The 12425-nt window shown below is 49.6% G+C and overlaps 5 protein-coding genes across 5 annotated transcripts; all 5 read right to left on the minus strand.

The window, feature by feature from the left end:
- Positions 1 to 562: 562 nt before the first annotated feature.
- On the minus strand, positions 563 to 2661 carry RhiXN_07766 (C2H2 zinc finger; the record flags this gene model as incomplete). Its single annotated transcript, XM_043327582.1, has 4 exons — positions 563 to 924; positions 979 to 2077; positions 2130 to 2238; positions 2294 to 2661. 4 exons carry the CDS (start codon positions 2659 to 2661, stop codon positions 563 to 565), a joined length of 1938 nt encoding a protein of 645 aa, XP_043182967.1.
- Positions 2662 to 4377: 1716 nt separating this feature from the next.
- Positions 4378 to 5153, minus strand: RhiXN_07767 (TAFII28 domain-containing protein; the record flags this gene model as incomplete). The annotated part of the gene is made up of 2 exons (XM_043327583.1): positions 4378 to 4914; positions 4968 to 5153. The coding sequence occupies 2 exons, from the start codon at positions 5151 to 5153 to the stop codon at positions 4378 to 4380; spliced, it is 723 nt and encodes a 240-aa protein (XP_043182968.1).
- Positions 5154 to 5514: 361 nt separating this feature from the next.
- RhiXN_07768 (short chain dehydrogenase) lies at positions 5515 to 8409 on the minus strand (the record flags this gene model as incomplete). The annotated part of the gene is made up of 13 exons (XM_043327584.1): positions 5515 to 5669; positions 5782 to 5878; positions 5927 to 6014; positions 6073 to 6392; positions 7123 to 7209; positions 7258 to 7319; positions 7370 to 7445; positions 7494 to 7648; positions 7706 to 7839; positions 7911 to 7946; positions 7996 to 8162; positions 8222 to 8255; positions 8306 to 8409. The coding sequence occupies 13 exons, from the start codon at positions 8407 to 8409 to the stop codon at positions 5515 to 5517; spliced, it is 1515 nt and encodes a 504-aa protein (XP_043182969.1).
- A 585-nt stretch (positions 8410 to 8994) lies between these two features.
- On the minus strand, positions 8995 to 10265 carry RhiXN_07769 (alpha-1,3-mannosyltransferase CMT1; the record flags this gene model as incomplete). The annotated part of the gene is made up of 3 exons (XM_043327585.1): positions 8995 to 9082; positions 9146 to 9967; positions 10018 to 10265. 3 exons carry the CDS (start codon positions 10263 to 10265, stop codon positions 8995 to 8997), a joined length of 1158 nt encoding a protein of 385 aa, XP_043182970.1.
- Positions 10266 to 10300: 35 nt separating this feature from the next.
- RhiXN_07770 (alpha-1,3-mannosyltransferase CMT1) lies at positions 10301 to 10990 on the minus strand (the record flags this gene model as incomplete). Its single annotated transcript, XM_043327586.1, has 2 exons — positions 10301 to 10655; positions 10707 to 10990. 2 exons carry the CDS (start codon positions 10988 to 10990, stop codon positions 10301 to 10303), a joined length of 639 nt encoding a protein of 212 aa, XP_043182971.1.
- Positions 10991 to 12425: the final 1435 nt, after the last annotated feature.

Below are 12425 nucleotides of genomic sequence, written 5' to 3' on the forward strand. Positions count from 1 at the left end.
GCAATGACAGTACAACTAGTAAATTAACTCACGTTTTTTAGGTCGTGAATTAAACTGGAGAGTGTAGTGGTTGGTGTCAAGTGAGGGAGGCAAGAAATAGGGCTAGGGCGACCTCCCCATAAGAACCTTTCGCGTTTTGCCAATAGGCGCCGACACCCGCCACAATATCACCATACACGCCACTCACTTTTACCTCATTTGGCCACGTTGATTCAACACACACGCCACTATTATGATTTCATGACATCCGCGGCTAGGATACAGCGTGTGGGGGAAAACAGCATACATGCACCAATGTGCTCTATCATTAACAAAAAAAACACCAGCCAGGGATTGGGGGGATTGGGCCAAAACACAGAACCACAGGGTTGACAACGAAGCCTGATACAAACATGACACGACACGAACAAAATGAAAAGGAACAAACACGAAAGGGAATTCACAGGGGAGGGTCAAATAACAATATAGCACATTCCAAATGTCGCCAAGATTAAAATCGGCATTTTACTTTTTTCTTCAGAATTGATCCACGTGACTGATGCCAAACTCTGGTTCATTCCACCTAGACATCCATCGGGAAGTTTTGCACATCTACCGTTCGGTGGTCGCTGGCCGGCGGTGGGCCACCTCCATAGGGAACTACATTGTATGGCGGACGAAGGTTCATGCCTAGTATACCCATCGCCAACTGAGCGTCGACATGTGGATTATGTGGGGCCTGAGGATCACCTTTGCGCTTTGGCGGTCCAGGAATCTTGTTCCCATTGATGTCAATATTACTTCGCCCATTGCTCAGCGTCGTTAGGTTCGTAAGCGATCCGAGGCCCTTGCCTGCGTTCGTCCCGGTCTGGAGGTGGTGCTGACCCGAAGCGAGTAGCGCCAGCCCAACCGCACCATGTGCACCGGAATGCTGGTAGTGGTACCCTAAGAAAAGGACACACATTAGCTGTATACGACGTAAGACGACTGTTCACTCACGTAGTCCATTCATATTCTTGTACCTCCGAGTGCAATTGCCCACTCGGCAATCATATGGACGAGTAATCCGCTCATAATCTTCCTCTTCCAGACCCTCGAGTCGTGGGTCCATAGGGACGAAAGAACACTGGCCATGTGTAATGTGGTATTTTAGTCCGTTGGCCTGCTTGTATGATTTGTTGCACCCCGGCGTCGGACACTTGTAAGGTTTCGATAACATCAACGATGTCGAAGGTCTCGAAAGTGTAGTTGAAGCCTGCAGTCCATCTCCGTTCCCATTCTGCTCCCCGCTTTGTCCAAAGTACTCAGCGAGCTCAGACGCCGTTGGGGATGGTGCCTGAGACGACATGGTGCTATCCCACCCTCTCCCTTCAGTGCCGTCAGGTGATCCTGTGCCATGTGGGTTACCAGAGACAGTGATGCCGGCAACGGGTCCAGGACTGGTCAGTCGACTCGTCCCGGGTGTGCCATCTCGACTGCTCTTGCGTCCACGTTCAAATAGCATTCCAGGCGAGATGACGTGATCATCGGAAGCGTTATTAGTATCTGTCGCAGATGCCGTCGGCACAGGGGGGACAGTCCCAGGCATCCGACTGGAAAAATCCGAGTAGCCCGCATAGCGGTTGAAAGCCTCGTTGGGGTTGGGCTGCACCGATTGCATGCTTGTTGGTCGGAACGGCATCAAAGTGGTAGGCTTTGTCTGGCCATTTGCATTCGAGGACTTGGAGCCATGGCCTTGGAGGATTGCAGTCGGGAAAACCGCTCGAGGGGGAGTGGTGGATCGCGAGGACGAATCCGCCGTCGCAGGGCTGCTGTCCAATTCCATCGAATCGGGATCGAACCCACCCGGCGCGGCTGTCGTCGGCTGGGTATTGGGAGAAATAGGAAATACACCGTGGTCATGATTGTGATTGTTATTATTAGCTTGTCCTGAATTGGAATTGGAATTATTTTTGTTCAACGCAGCGAGTGCTCCATTTTGGTCGAACGGAGGGGCGGGGTTGGCAGGGTCGATGACGACGACATGAGCCTCTTCAAAATGCTCAACGAGGGAATGCAAGTCAGGGAGGGGAATGCCGCAGCATGTATAATTCCGGCACTGCGAGATCGGATGAGCCAAGTTGATATCACATAAAGACACATGTACTCACAAATTCATCGCCCCCCAAGACATTGGGCTCGTCCCCTCCCAGAGATCGAATGAGCCGGCCATGCTCAGACTCGATGGATGACGACAGATGATGCTTAAAGTCAGATACGCTGATTCAATGCACATTAGCGCCCGCCACAGAACCATAGACGATATCGTACTCACTCCATAGGACCCATGAGCGGACCTCCAGGAACATCTGATAAGAAATACATATGTCCATTCTGGCCGACTTTCCAGCTGGAACCCATGCCACTGAACGAGCCTGGGACAAATGATGTGCCTGGAGCGACACCAGGCATAGCGCTGTCAGCTTTCCAGCTTGTGCCCGTACCGAGATTATTCAGCGACTCTGGCTTGAACGAGGTTCCCATTCCGAATCCAAGCGACATGGGTGTTCCCGACCAGTTCCCGGGCGTTCCCCCCGTAAAGGGCATGTCCCCAGCGCCCATCCGCGTCCCCGAGTTGCCCCGAAAGCTGAATGCGTCTCCCCCATGCATTCGTGGGTTCAGGATTGGCACTGCGGCAGGCATCACGTTCATTACTATGCGTAAATAAGATGGTGTTGTTGGTAGTGGTGGTGGTATAAGAGTGCTATAATGCGGCTATCGACAGCCAAAACTCGAACTAGAATCAAAATGAAACAAACTCTAGAGGTTATGCGGACGACAGGCGGTCTATGAGCGACTTTTGGATGAGTAAGCAGAGATCAAGTGCGATAAACCCGAGAGGTCAATCGACAGCAGCAGTGTCCTACCAAGCAAGTAGCGAGGTCGACAGCGTGCGCAGAGCGAGTGAGCAAAACCGTTGAGATGGGGTTGGTCGGTGGCCAGAAATCGCCTAGGGGCGTTTCGCATATGTACACTTGTTAGTCGGATGCAATTGGGACCCTCGGTCCAAGACCCAGTGCAACGGACCAAACCCTGAATCAGCACGTGGCTCCGGTCCCCCACCGGCAAACCACCCAGACAAGACCAAGCGTTGGTCATCTATTTGCCTTTACAACCTTGTACCATGTGAATATTATCTACCTGGCGGCTCGAATGTTCGCATAAGTACTGGACTCTATCGGCTAGTTACGGCATCTCATCCCTCAAACGGCGGAGTTTGTTGTTTGAACAACAAGTGATTGCTTTTGGATTTCAGCACCCAAAACCCTTGGGAAGATACGCGCTCAGTCCCCAACCGGTTCGCAGATATCCTCTTGCGTGGGGTTGCATTGTCCCACATGACCAGGTACGGCGAACGCACGCCCCCCCTTCACTTGGCGACGATATTTCCTCCTAAATTCATATTCTATATGCGACAGAGAACCTTCGACGGAGTTTACAACGGGGTGGTGCGACCGGCTTACAAAATCTCCCTTCTTTCCGGTCGACCCGATGGATTTTGTCTAAACAATATCGGGCCCCACTTCGACCCTAAATCCACCGATCAGGATTAAAACCTGGGTTTTGTCGTTGGCGAAGACAGGTCGACCATATGCACCGACTTCCTGACACAACTTGTACGGTAATATGAACTTCTGAAATTATTGGTAGAATTTAGACTCGCAACGAACCCCCCCCCCATGACCATAGCCGCGTTTCCCTGATGGAGCTCATGTGTGACGCCACCGCTGCGTCAAGCTTATCATCCAACCAGACTTGAGCACCGACTACATGCGTCATCTCACTCTCATCGTCCAGCATTTCACCTCATCTTCGGACGTAAAGCCCAAACGGCCCACAAATCCTTTACGGATTTATTCAAATTATCGGCAAACCCGTCCGCCAGACTTGACGCGTTCAAGTAGGTCGGGCCCAAACTGGCGGCACAATTTTGCGAAAGCCCCTTGCAGATCCTTCATTTCGATAGAGGAAATCTACCAAGGGGAAAGTGATCCGGTCGATTGTCCTCTCCATCGGGCGATGGCTTCTGATGAAATTATCCAAACAAAGGCCGACTTTCCCAGCAGGACCACACATACACAAGCCTCAGGGTTTGAATCGGATGGGGGTAGCAAAGCAAGCTTCAAAAGCCTGTGCTACACTGGTATACTGGCACGGTAGGCGATTTGTTCAAGCGTCTACAGGAGATTGCCGGTACAGCCGCTGACAGATTCAAGCCGCGGAGAATGAAATCCCGACAAAGATGATAGGAGTCAGTCATTAAGTACACACATAATACTAGGGACATCTAACTTTATACAAGATCGAAGCAAGGTCCGAATACAGAGAATCCATATACCCAAAATCCCACAACTCTACTCATCGACAAAAGAGAACCATCAGATCGTTGCTCCTCTGGGTATCCTCATGAGCCACCAACAGACTCGATGCGTCCATACGGATACTCTCCATCAAGGTCTTAAAGTTACCCCCGGGCAGGGCGGGCAGCAGTTGAGTCTTCAATGAGATCGCGGATCCATGATCACCTGTAAGTTCCCGCTCTTCGCTCCGCGCCTTTCCCCCCTCGGCAGGAAACTCACATCGCCGCAGTCGATCCAGCCCGTTTTGAACAGTGTGATTCTGGCGAACCGTTCGATCGAAGGCCAGAAGCTTAGGTGAAGCTGGGGGAGAGACTCGGCACTGGATCGAACGACTCGTGGATAATGAAACACTCCAGAGAAACGACCCAAAGTATTCGTCTTCGTCGAGTGAGAACTCAAACGTGGCAGCGCTTGAAGCAAACGAAAACGCGAGTTGGGGGAAAACGGCGCACGTTGACTCATCGAATGGTCCAGAGCGATGTGGTATTAGTGTATAGCTCTTGGAATCGAAATGTGAAGGTGTGCTGGTCTCGAACTACAGTCGAACGTCACTAAATGCGGGGATAACACGTGTAAACTATGACTCACAACAAGACCTAGGCCTGGACGACCCAAGAGGCGTAGGGCGCGTTGTCGAATAAGCTTACAGACAAGGGTGTGCCAATGTTTGGACAGACGCGTTACCTGACGTAGAAGTCTTCGCGTACTGAGGTGTCCGATAATACAGAGCTGCAATTCAGAAGGCAGACTGGAAAGCGTCAAGGCACACGACATGGCAAAAACGGGGAGTGTGATAGCTCCTGGGCGCAAAACGGAGTGTATAAATTGCCCTCTAGGACGTAAAAGATAAGACAGGCTGGCGGTAGCTGACAAGTGAGTCTCGATGCATAGCCAACGGAGGATAGATAAACCAAATCCAGATGTCACACGCTCCGGTCACACTCCGCTCCAGTTCAGCTATCCCCCACTCTCCCTCTCTCAACTCGGGACATCTCGCGAGCTCGAACGATACCATCACCACGGTTATTCATGGCAACACCAAGTCCCCGCTCGAAAACGGCGCTTCTCCCACTACGTTCTCCGCACACCGAATGTGGGCCGACGTAAAACCGCGATGTACATTGCGTCAATGAAGCTATCGTACGAACAATCGACGGCCCCTAGCAGGCTTCGCAGAGCCAACATGACCCGTTTGTTGGATATAGAGTTGATACGCCGCACGTAAGTGGTCCGGTGTGAGGGGCCCCGGTACTGCGCCCAGCGGCAACGATTGTTGTTGTACTTGCCGAGCTAGTATAGTGAAAGTTAGACTACAAATTCGAATCGAGCTTGCGGAGTGTGTCGGGAATGGGGACCGGGTGGTTGCGGGTGTGGGTGTGGGTGTGGGTGGTTACTGGCGTACCTAACTCGATGATTTCACCCACGAACACTTTGGAAAAGCCGGCTATAACTTGGGCGACATTTACGGAGACGTTGGCTCCAAGGGATTGATGAATAAACTAAGAAATGTCAATACAAATATAGATAATTGGAATCTGCCAACTCACCCTACGAACACTCTGCTTGTTCAAAGTGGATCGCCTATACGTTTCGTATCTCGCCAGTTGATCAGGGGTAAAGCTGCTTAGCAACAACCTAAAATACATTAGCTTATTAGCGCCTACTCACCGCTGAACACTACTTGAAAACTCACTTCATATTCTCTTTGCTCTGACTCTGCCACGACAGCTGAGCAGAATAATCATCATCAGCCATAGCTGGAGCCTCTTCGTCGTCATCGTCTCCTTCACCGCCACCACCGTCAGCGCCCACCGCATTCGGAGCCATACTCCCCGCACGACTCCCCGCCTCGACCGTGCCAGTGCGCCCTCGCTTGAGGTATGGATTTGTAGATGGCCCAGCCTCCAATTCGGCATCGACATCAATGTCATCTATATTCGTCGCTTTGCGTTTCTGAGCGTTCATCATCAGAACAGCGATTGAGGTGGCGGGTATGTGAATGGCCGATCGCGCCTGGTCGAGGCGGGTAAACAAAAAAGATACGCCACCCAGGCGTTTCCCCCTCGCTGTTACGTTACATAATGATGTGGTTGGCTGAATTTACGAGCCACGCGAGCAGGTGGCTTCGATCCAGGAGTGCTTTCAGCATTGAAATCACGCCGAGTAGGCAACTTTTTACAGTCCCAAGGTGTTTAGTTTAATGCCCGACAGCACATTTAAACTATACAGTACGCTTCAGGACAAGATGCATGCAGCCGCAAGTGAGCGGGTAGATGTGCGTGAGCACTCAGGCCAGGAACGAGTTGGTTAATTCTCGTAATATTCGCCCACCGAGCTTCCCGACCAACAAGCAGGACTAACGATTCTCACGACAGGGAGCTGTTCAGTTCCATGTGCACGTATGGGCATCAACAAAGCTCTCACGACCTCAAAAGGTAACAAATATCGATTAATTTATACATATCAATACCAAACAGCAATGACGAAAAAAAAAAGTAATGTCCGCACTCGAAACATACGTATCATGGATTTAACTCACGAATTGGCATTACCGGTCATTCAGTACGATGAGCCCTTTTCACTCTCGAGTGTGTATTTCCAGCCAATTCCAAAGTTGCTTGCCGACAACGGGGTCTTCGGTATCCGACCGGGGACGATCAACTCGCGCCCAGGGAACAAGATACTTGAAAGAGCCTTAGTTTCGGGTTTTGAAAAAAAAAAGGGGGGGGGACAGGGGGCTTACCTTGCCGCTCAACTGCAACGCCCCAGGGTCGCTCCCAGCGTATAACGAGCTCAAAGCTCCATACGAGCAATCCCATAACATCATCTCCTATTGACCTTATTTAGATAGCAAAGCGAGTGTGAGCAAAGGACGTACGGCAATAATGGCAATTATGCCGCTTAATCCAACGTGTCGTGTGATCTCGGTGCGGATGTTGCCTGTACCTCGACTCAATTACCGAGTGCATACCAAGTCGGACAACACTTACCCGGATTTAGAGATATGGCAATGATATCTTCTGGGTCGTACTGACGGGCCAATTCGTTTGTGAATGCTATAAGCGCCTGGGAAAGTATTGGTAGACAAACAGATACAGGAGCGGGGATACCCACCCATTTGCTTTGAGAATACAGTGTCTCCCGACCCATCCTCTCGCGTATGCGGTCCGCATTAGGTGAATTAGGTACCAACGAATCATAATCTACTCCGCCCTTGGGTGCAAAAAGATGTTGAAAGCTTGACACCGTAACAATGCGCGCCGGAACCCCTGATATATAATAATGCCAAATAAGGAACTAGTCAACCGATCCAAAAGAAAACGCACCAGACGTCTTGGAAGTACGCAACAGCATCGGAAGTAACAGAGTAGTGAAAAGGTAATGTCCGAGCACGTTAGTCCCGAATTGAAGATCGTACCCCTGGGCAGTCTTGGCTTCAAGAGGTGGCCCCAAAACGCCCCTGATGTGTTTCGTCAGCCAAGTTTCTCCGTGTACCTCTCCGCCTGTCCCTTTCCCCCACAAAATACATACCCGTTGTTAATCAAACAGTAGATCTCCGTTTCTTTTCTGTTGCCAGTCAACCAAATGCCCACAAGGTGTCAAGAATAGGACTAACCTTGTCAGTTCTCGGGCAGCCTCCCTTACACTATCCAGATTTGCCAAGTCAAGCGACAGGACTTCAGTATACTTGCCGGTTAATTGGTGAAGCTGCTCGAGTGCATCTTGCCCGCGTTTAGGACAACGAGTGCACAGGTAGACTTTTGCATTTTTAGATAGGAGAGCCTATTGTAGAGGTTAACAAGGAATATAGGCGGGAGGGTGCATGCATTCTGGCGACTGACCTTGCAAGTCTCGAAACCAATGCCGGTATTTCCCCTGAGATATAACTCAGATAATAGCACCTATAGGAGACAGAGTCTACTCACCCAGTAACGACAAAGACTTTCCCATCCAAATCTGGTGCATCGTTTACACTCCATTTGGGAGCCTGGGGGAAGTTCTGCTCGAGGATACTAGAAACGGTGCCCATTTGAGTTCAAGCTGTCGTCTGCCGGTAGATAAAAAGAGGGGAATATAAAAGAAGGATAGCACATATGTAATTCAGCCTGGCTCCTCATATATATACTTTGGTGTCGGGGAGTCCGTGTGCCCGTCTTGGAAGGGTTGAAATCCTTACAAAAACAAATTGCGCGTCGTGATGGTGGTGGCACATCCTTGAGGTGTCGAGGCTTCCCTGGATCAATGCTATTGGCAGTTATGTATAGTCCCATCACGTCACGCCTGGACGCGCCCCTGTGAATACGTAGTCAGCTGTTAGGTTGTCCCATGCGTGTACTCGCGTTCCAGCGGGCTACACTAACTAAATACAGACTACGCTCCATTTTCAACCCCGGGAAGCCTAAATCCAGCATTAGGTACCAAACGAGACCGCGATTTACTTGTCGCTTAGCAGCGTACGGCCTAGATCTTTTTTTTTAAAAAAAATCTACGCTGTCCTTGGTATCAATATGTCTATGCCTTTCCAAACATAAAACCCGAATTAAACCAGAACACAATTACATCTATACCACATCAAAGTATAACATACATATGCACGCCCAAGAAATAACCACTCTCAATTAGACTTGTCCGCCTGCAACTCGGCATTGATTGAGAACCCAAGCCGTCTTTGCGTCTTGATTGCTTTTCGGCCTCCCGTTTGCCTAAACCCGAGAAATCAGTGCCTAGCCCCTGGACCTATCCGGGAAAACAACTTCTGGACTCACCTCTGTTCTTGACATACAAACGCGCCAGGTGCGCCCATCCAATCGTCCAAGACGTACCTCGAATTCTTGTCATGCTCATGTTTGGGCATTCCGGCTTCGTTTTCTTCTTCTCCGAACAAATCAGCAGCAAGTTTGGTATGGCTGACTCCTGCGTATGTCGTTACGCATCGAGGGTTAATCAAGATCCTCGCAGGCTGAAATACTGAGTTGGGAATCGAGGGCGGAGGGATATGCACTCGGGGTGGGGAAGGCCCCGAGAGGGCGTCATAGTCCGATCCAGTATCTGAATCAGAGTCCGACTCAGGGTTTGCTTTTTCGGGGCGACCTGGGGGTGGAGGAGGGGCTTTGTCGTCTTTAGGTTTCTCTTCAGCCTTATTGTCCTTGGGTTTCTCGTCGTCCTTTTTGGGCTCTTCGACTTGCCGTTTTGCAGGAGCGTTGCGTCCCGAAGTATCCTTATCTTCCACAGGATATACTTCCTTGCCTTTATCTCCTCCACCGCCCTCTTTCGCAGCCGAAGCCCACAAATCACGACAGAACCAGCTCTGGCTCGAATCCATGCAAGGGCCTTCGGGGTCCCAAACGGGTGCACTCTCTGAAGTCGAGAGATTGTGGAAGTTCATTGAGCTACGATAGGAAATACCACGGTAATAGGATTGGACAGGGTCGACGATATGGGTTCCGGATTCACAGCAAAAAACTTGGAATGGCAAGTGGGCTGCATAACGTTTCGCGCCGAGTGCATCTCGTGGGGGACCGGAAGCGGACGAGGCCGAAGACTTGGACTGGCGGAACTGGTCCCCATCCATGTCGCGTGTTCTCCATCTGGAGCAGGTATTAGACTAAAGCTATTCAATGGAAAAAGGGGGTCTCACCGATCCGAGAAAATGAAAAATCCATTGTGCTCCGCCCAATCCATACCACACACCATGGCCGCATTGTTCGCCTGACTGACTTTAATCGTTTCGAAAATATCATTCGGACACGTGAATCCCTTGAGCCAAACGACACGATGGAAAGTAATCCTTCGTTTTTCGTATAATTCTTGAAGAGGCTCGAGAGCAAGGTTCCGAGTATAGGCCTCCTCAAGTGGGTAATAAGCGGCCGCGGGATCATGGGTCATAGGCGGAACAGTTCTGATTCTAAATGGCACGCCGGTTAGATAAGAACGGCCTCGGCCAGGTCCATAAGTGTCGTAGTCGAATCTGTGCTCCCGTAGTCGAGCATACTAACAAATAAACTTTGAGGACCTAGTCGACGAGCCATTTGCACAATAACAGCGAGCTGGTCGACGAGGAAGTGGTCTGCGCTGTGAATAACGATGGCAATATAGTACCTATATCCTTGACGCGCGAGTTCCTCATAGTTATCTTCGCCTTCGCGTTTGTTTTGTCCAAATGGACGAATGAGGGTTGGGCATGCTGCTGCTACCCATCCATTTAGAGAAAGCAGATCGTCAATTGCCGTACGGACCAGCTGATCGTCTGCTTGCGCTGTTTGAGATCCGGTAATACTACGAAAATCAATGTAAAATCATCAGAAAATAATGATATATGGTACTCACAACGGCAACTGGAACCTCTGCCAGAAATCCAAGGCCCCGTTATGAACCCACTCGCTGAGCAAATCGGGACGTTCGTCGCGTCCAATACGCGCTTGCAGAAACTTGTGTTTCCGCACGTCAAGAGTCCGGTCGGCGTTTGTGACTCGGTCGAGGACATTGTGTGCGGTGATTTCGTGGGGTGCGGTGCGAGGTCCGGAGAAGAAAAGACTATGCAAGACGTAGATCGCTGCCCCGCCTAGAAGCAAGCGCGTCACGAACCCCCGCCGGGGAAGGGACATGGCCATCTCGATAGGATACGTAAACCGTAGAGTTTTGCGAGATTAGTCTGTGTATACACGTTGGGTAGCTGTTAGCCAAGAGTAGAAAAAGTAAACCCCCCACCACTCACGATAAGTTTTACTAATTTTAAGTTGTTAGTAGAATGGACAATTATATATAACAGAAGAAAGCTTGGTCGAGGCCAACTTTTTTACCCAGGATCGCTGCAAACGTGAAGGATGCGACAACAGGGTAGTTGACGTGCGCGTCAGGCTCTAGCGAGGCCTCCCTCCGGTTAATTTCATTTCAAATCGGCATTCTAGATGGCCAACTGTAGTAATTATAAGTATTCAAGTCATTCAACGCTTATAATCGCGTAAACATCCTACGTGCAATCCTTAGATTTTTATCTAATTCTTCAGCTTAATTCAGCTTAAGCTGAATCAATCCAAGGCCGTTCGGCTTGAGTTCCATTTCTTCCATAGTCATTGACCCGAATGCGATACAAGTTATCTCTGTGTCTTGCAATTCGTGAATAATGCTGCATGTTCCCCGGTGTTATTGATACAGCAATGAGTCAAGGAGAAAAGTAAGGTCCTGGGCTTTGATATGTACCGAAACCCATCTGAGGTGACTGGTCCCGCAGGATACGAGTCATCTCACTGAGCATGACGTTAAAACATAGTACCAGTTGACAATACCATGATGAACAAATACAGAAAGCATATGACTGAATGGATAATTCGTACCGGGTTTTAGAGCGTAACTATTTGATAGCTTCGCCAGAGAAATTTCCAGAGCTCGAGAGTTTGCTGACTTGGATATTACGTTTGATAGGTCGCAAGAAACCAATGCAGAGGCCCAAGAACCATCACGAAGCAAGCGTATCCAAAAGCGAGCTGCTGAAGAATCGGGTGGAAAGTTTACTCAAGGAGTACTGTACCGTATGCCTTTCTTGCTAATAAACTGAGCACATTCAGTGTTCGGCATCTGTAGCATGATGGGTGTATGTGGAATTCAATACGAATTTGCCGTAAGAAGTATTCGATACATTGAACGATTCATAATACCATTCATATACGTTTATTATGTATATCACTTAGAGTTAGTACCGATGATTGTTTCCCCAGAACGATTTCAGCAAGCCTCTCACCCTTTTGAATCCCCAACGCCTACAATACCCTTAAACGTAACCGTATTGGGAACAAAAAGATGATGTCGACTTAATCCAATTTGTTATCCAGTCGTTGTCTTGATCGATTAGCAGGATCGTGTTTTGTTCCAGTTTGAGAAGTCCAACATGTCAGAGTTTGTTTTTGCATTATCCATTCTTGCTTCATAGCTGGGAATATCCTATGCTCAACATTGCAATTTAAGAATGGAGTTTACTCCGTCGTCCTATTATCCGTCATTAGGCGGCTTTCCGTTTACTAGCAATACTCCCTCTTTCTCCTTACACAA

This window comes from Rhizoctonia solani, chromosome 9 (assembly GCF_016906535.1).
Source record: "Rhizoctonia solani chromosome 9, complete sequence".
Lineage (NCBI taxonomy): Eukaryota > Fungi > Basidiomycota > Agaricomycetes > Cantharellales > Ceratobasidiaceae > Rhizoctonia > Rhizoctonia solani.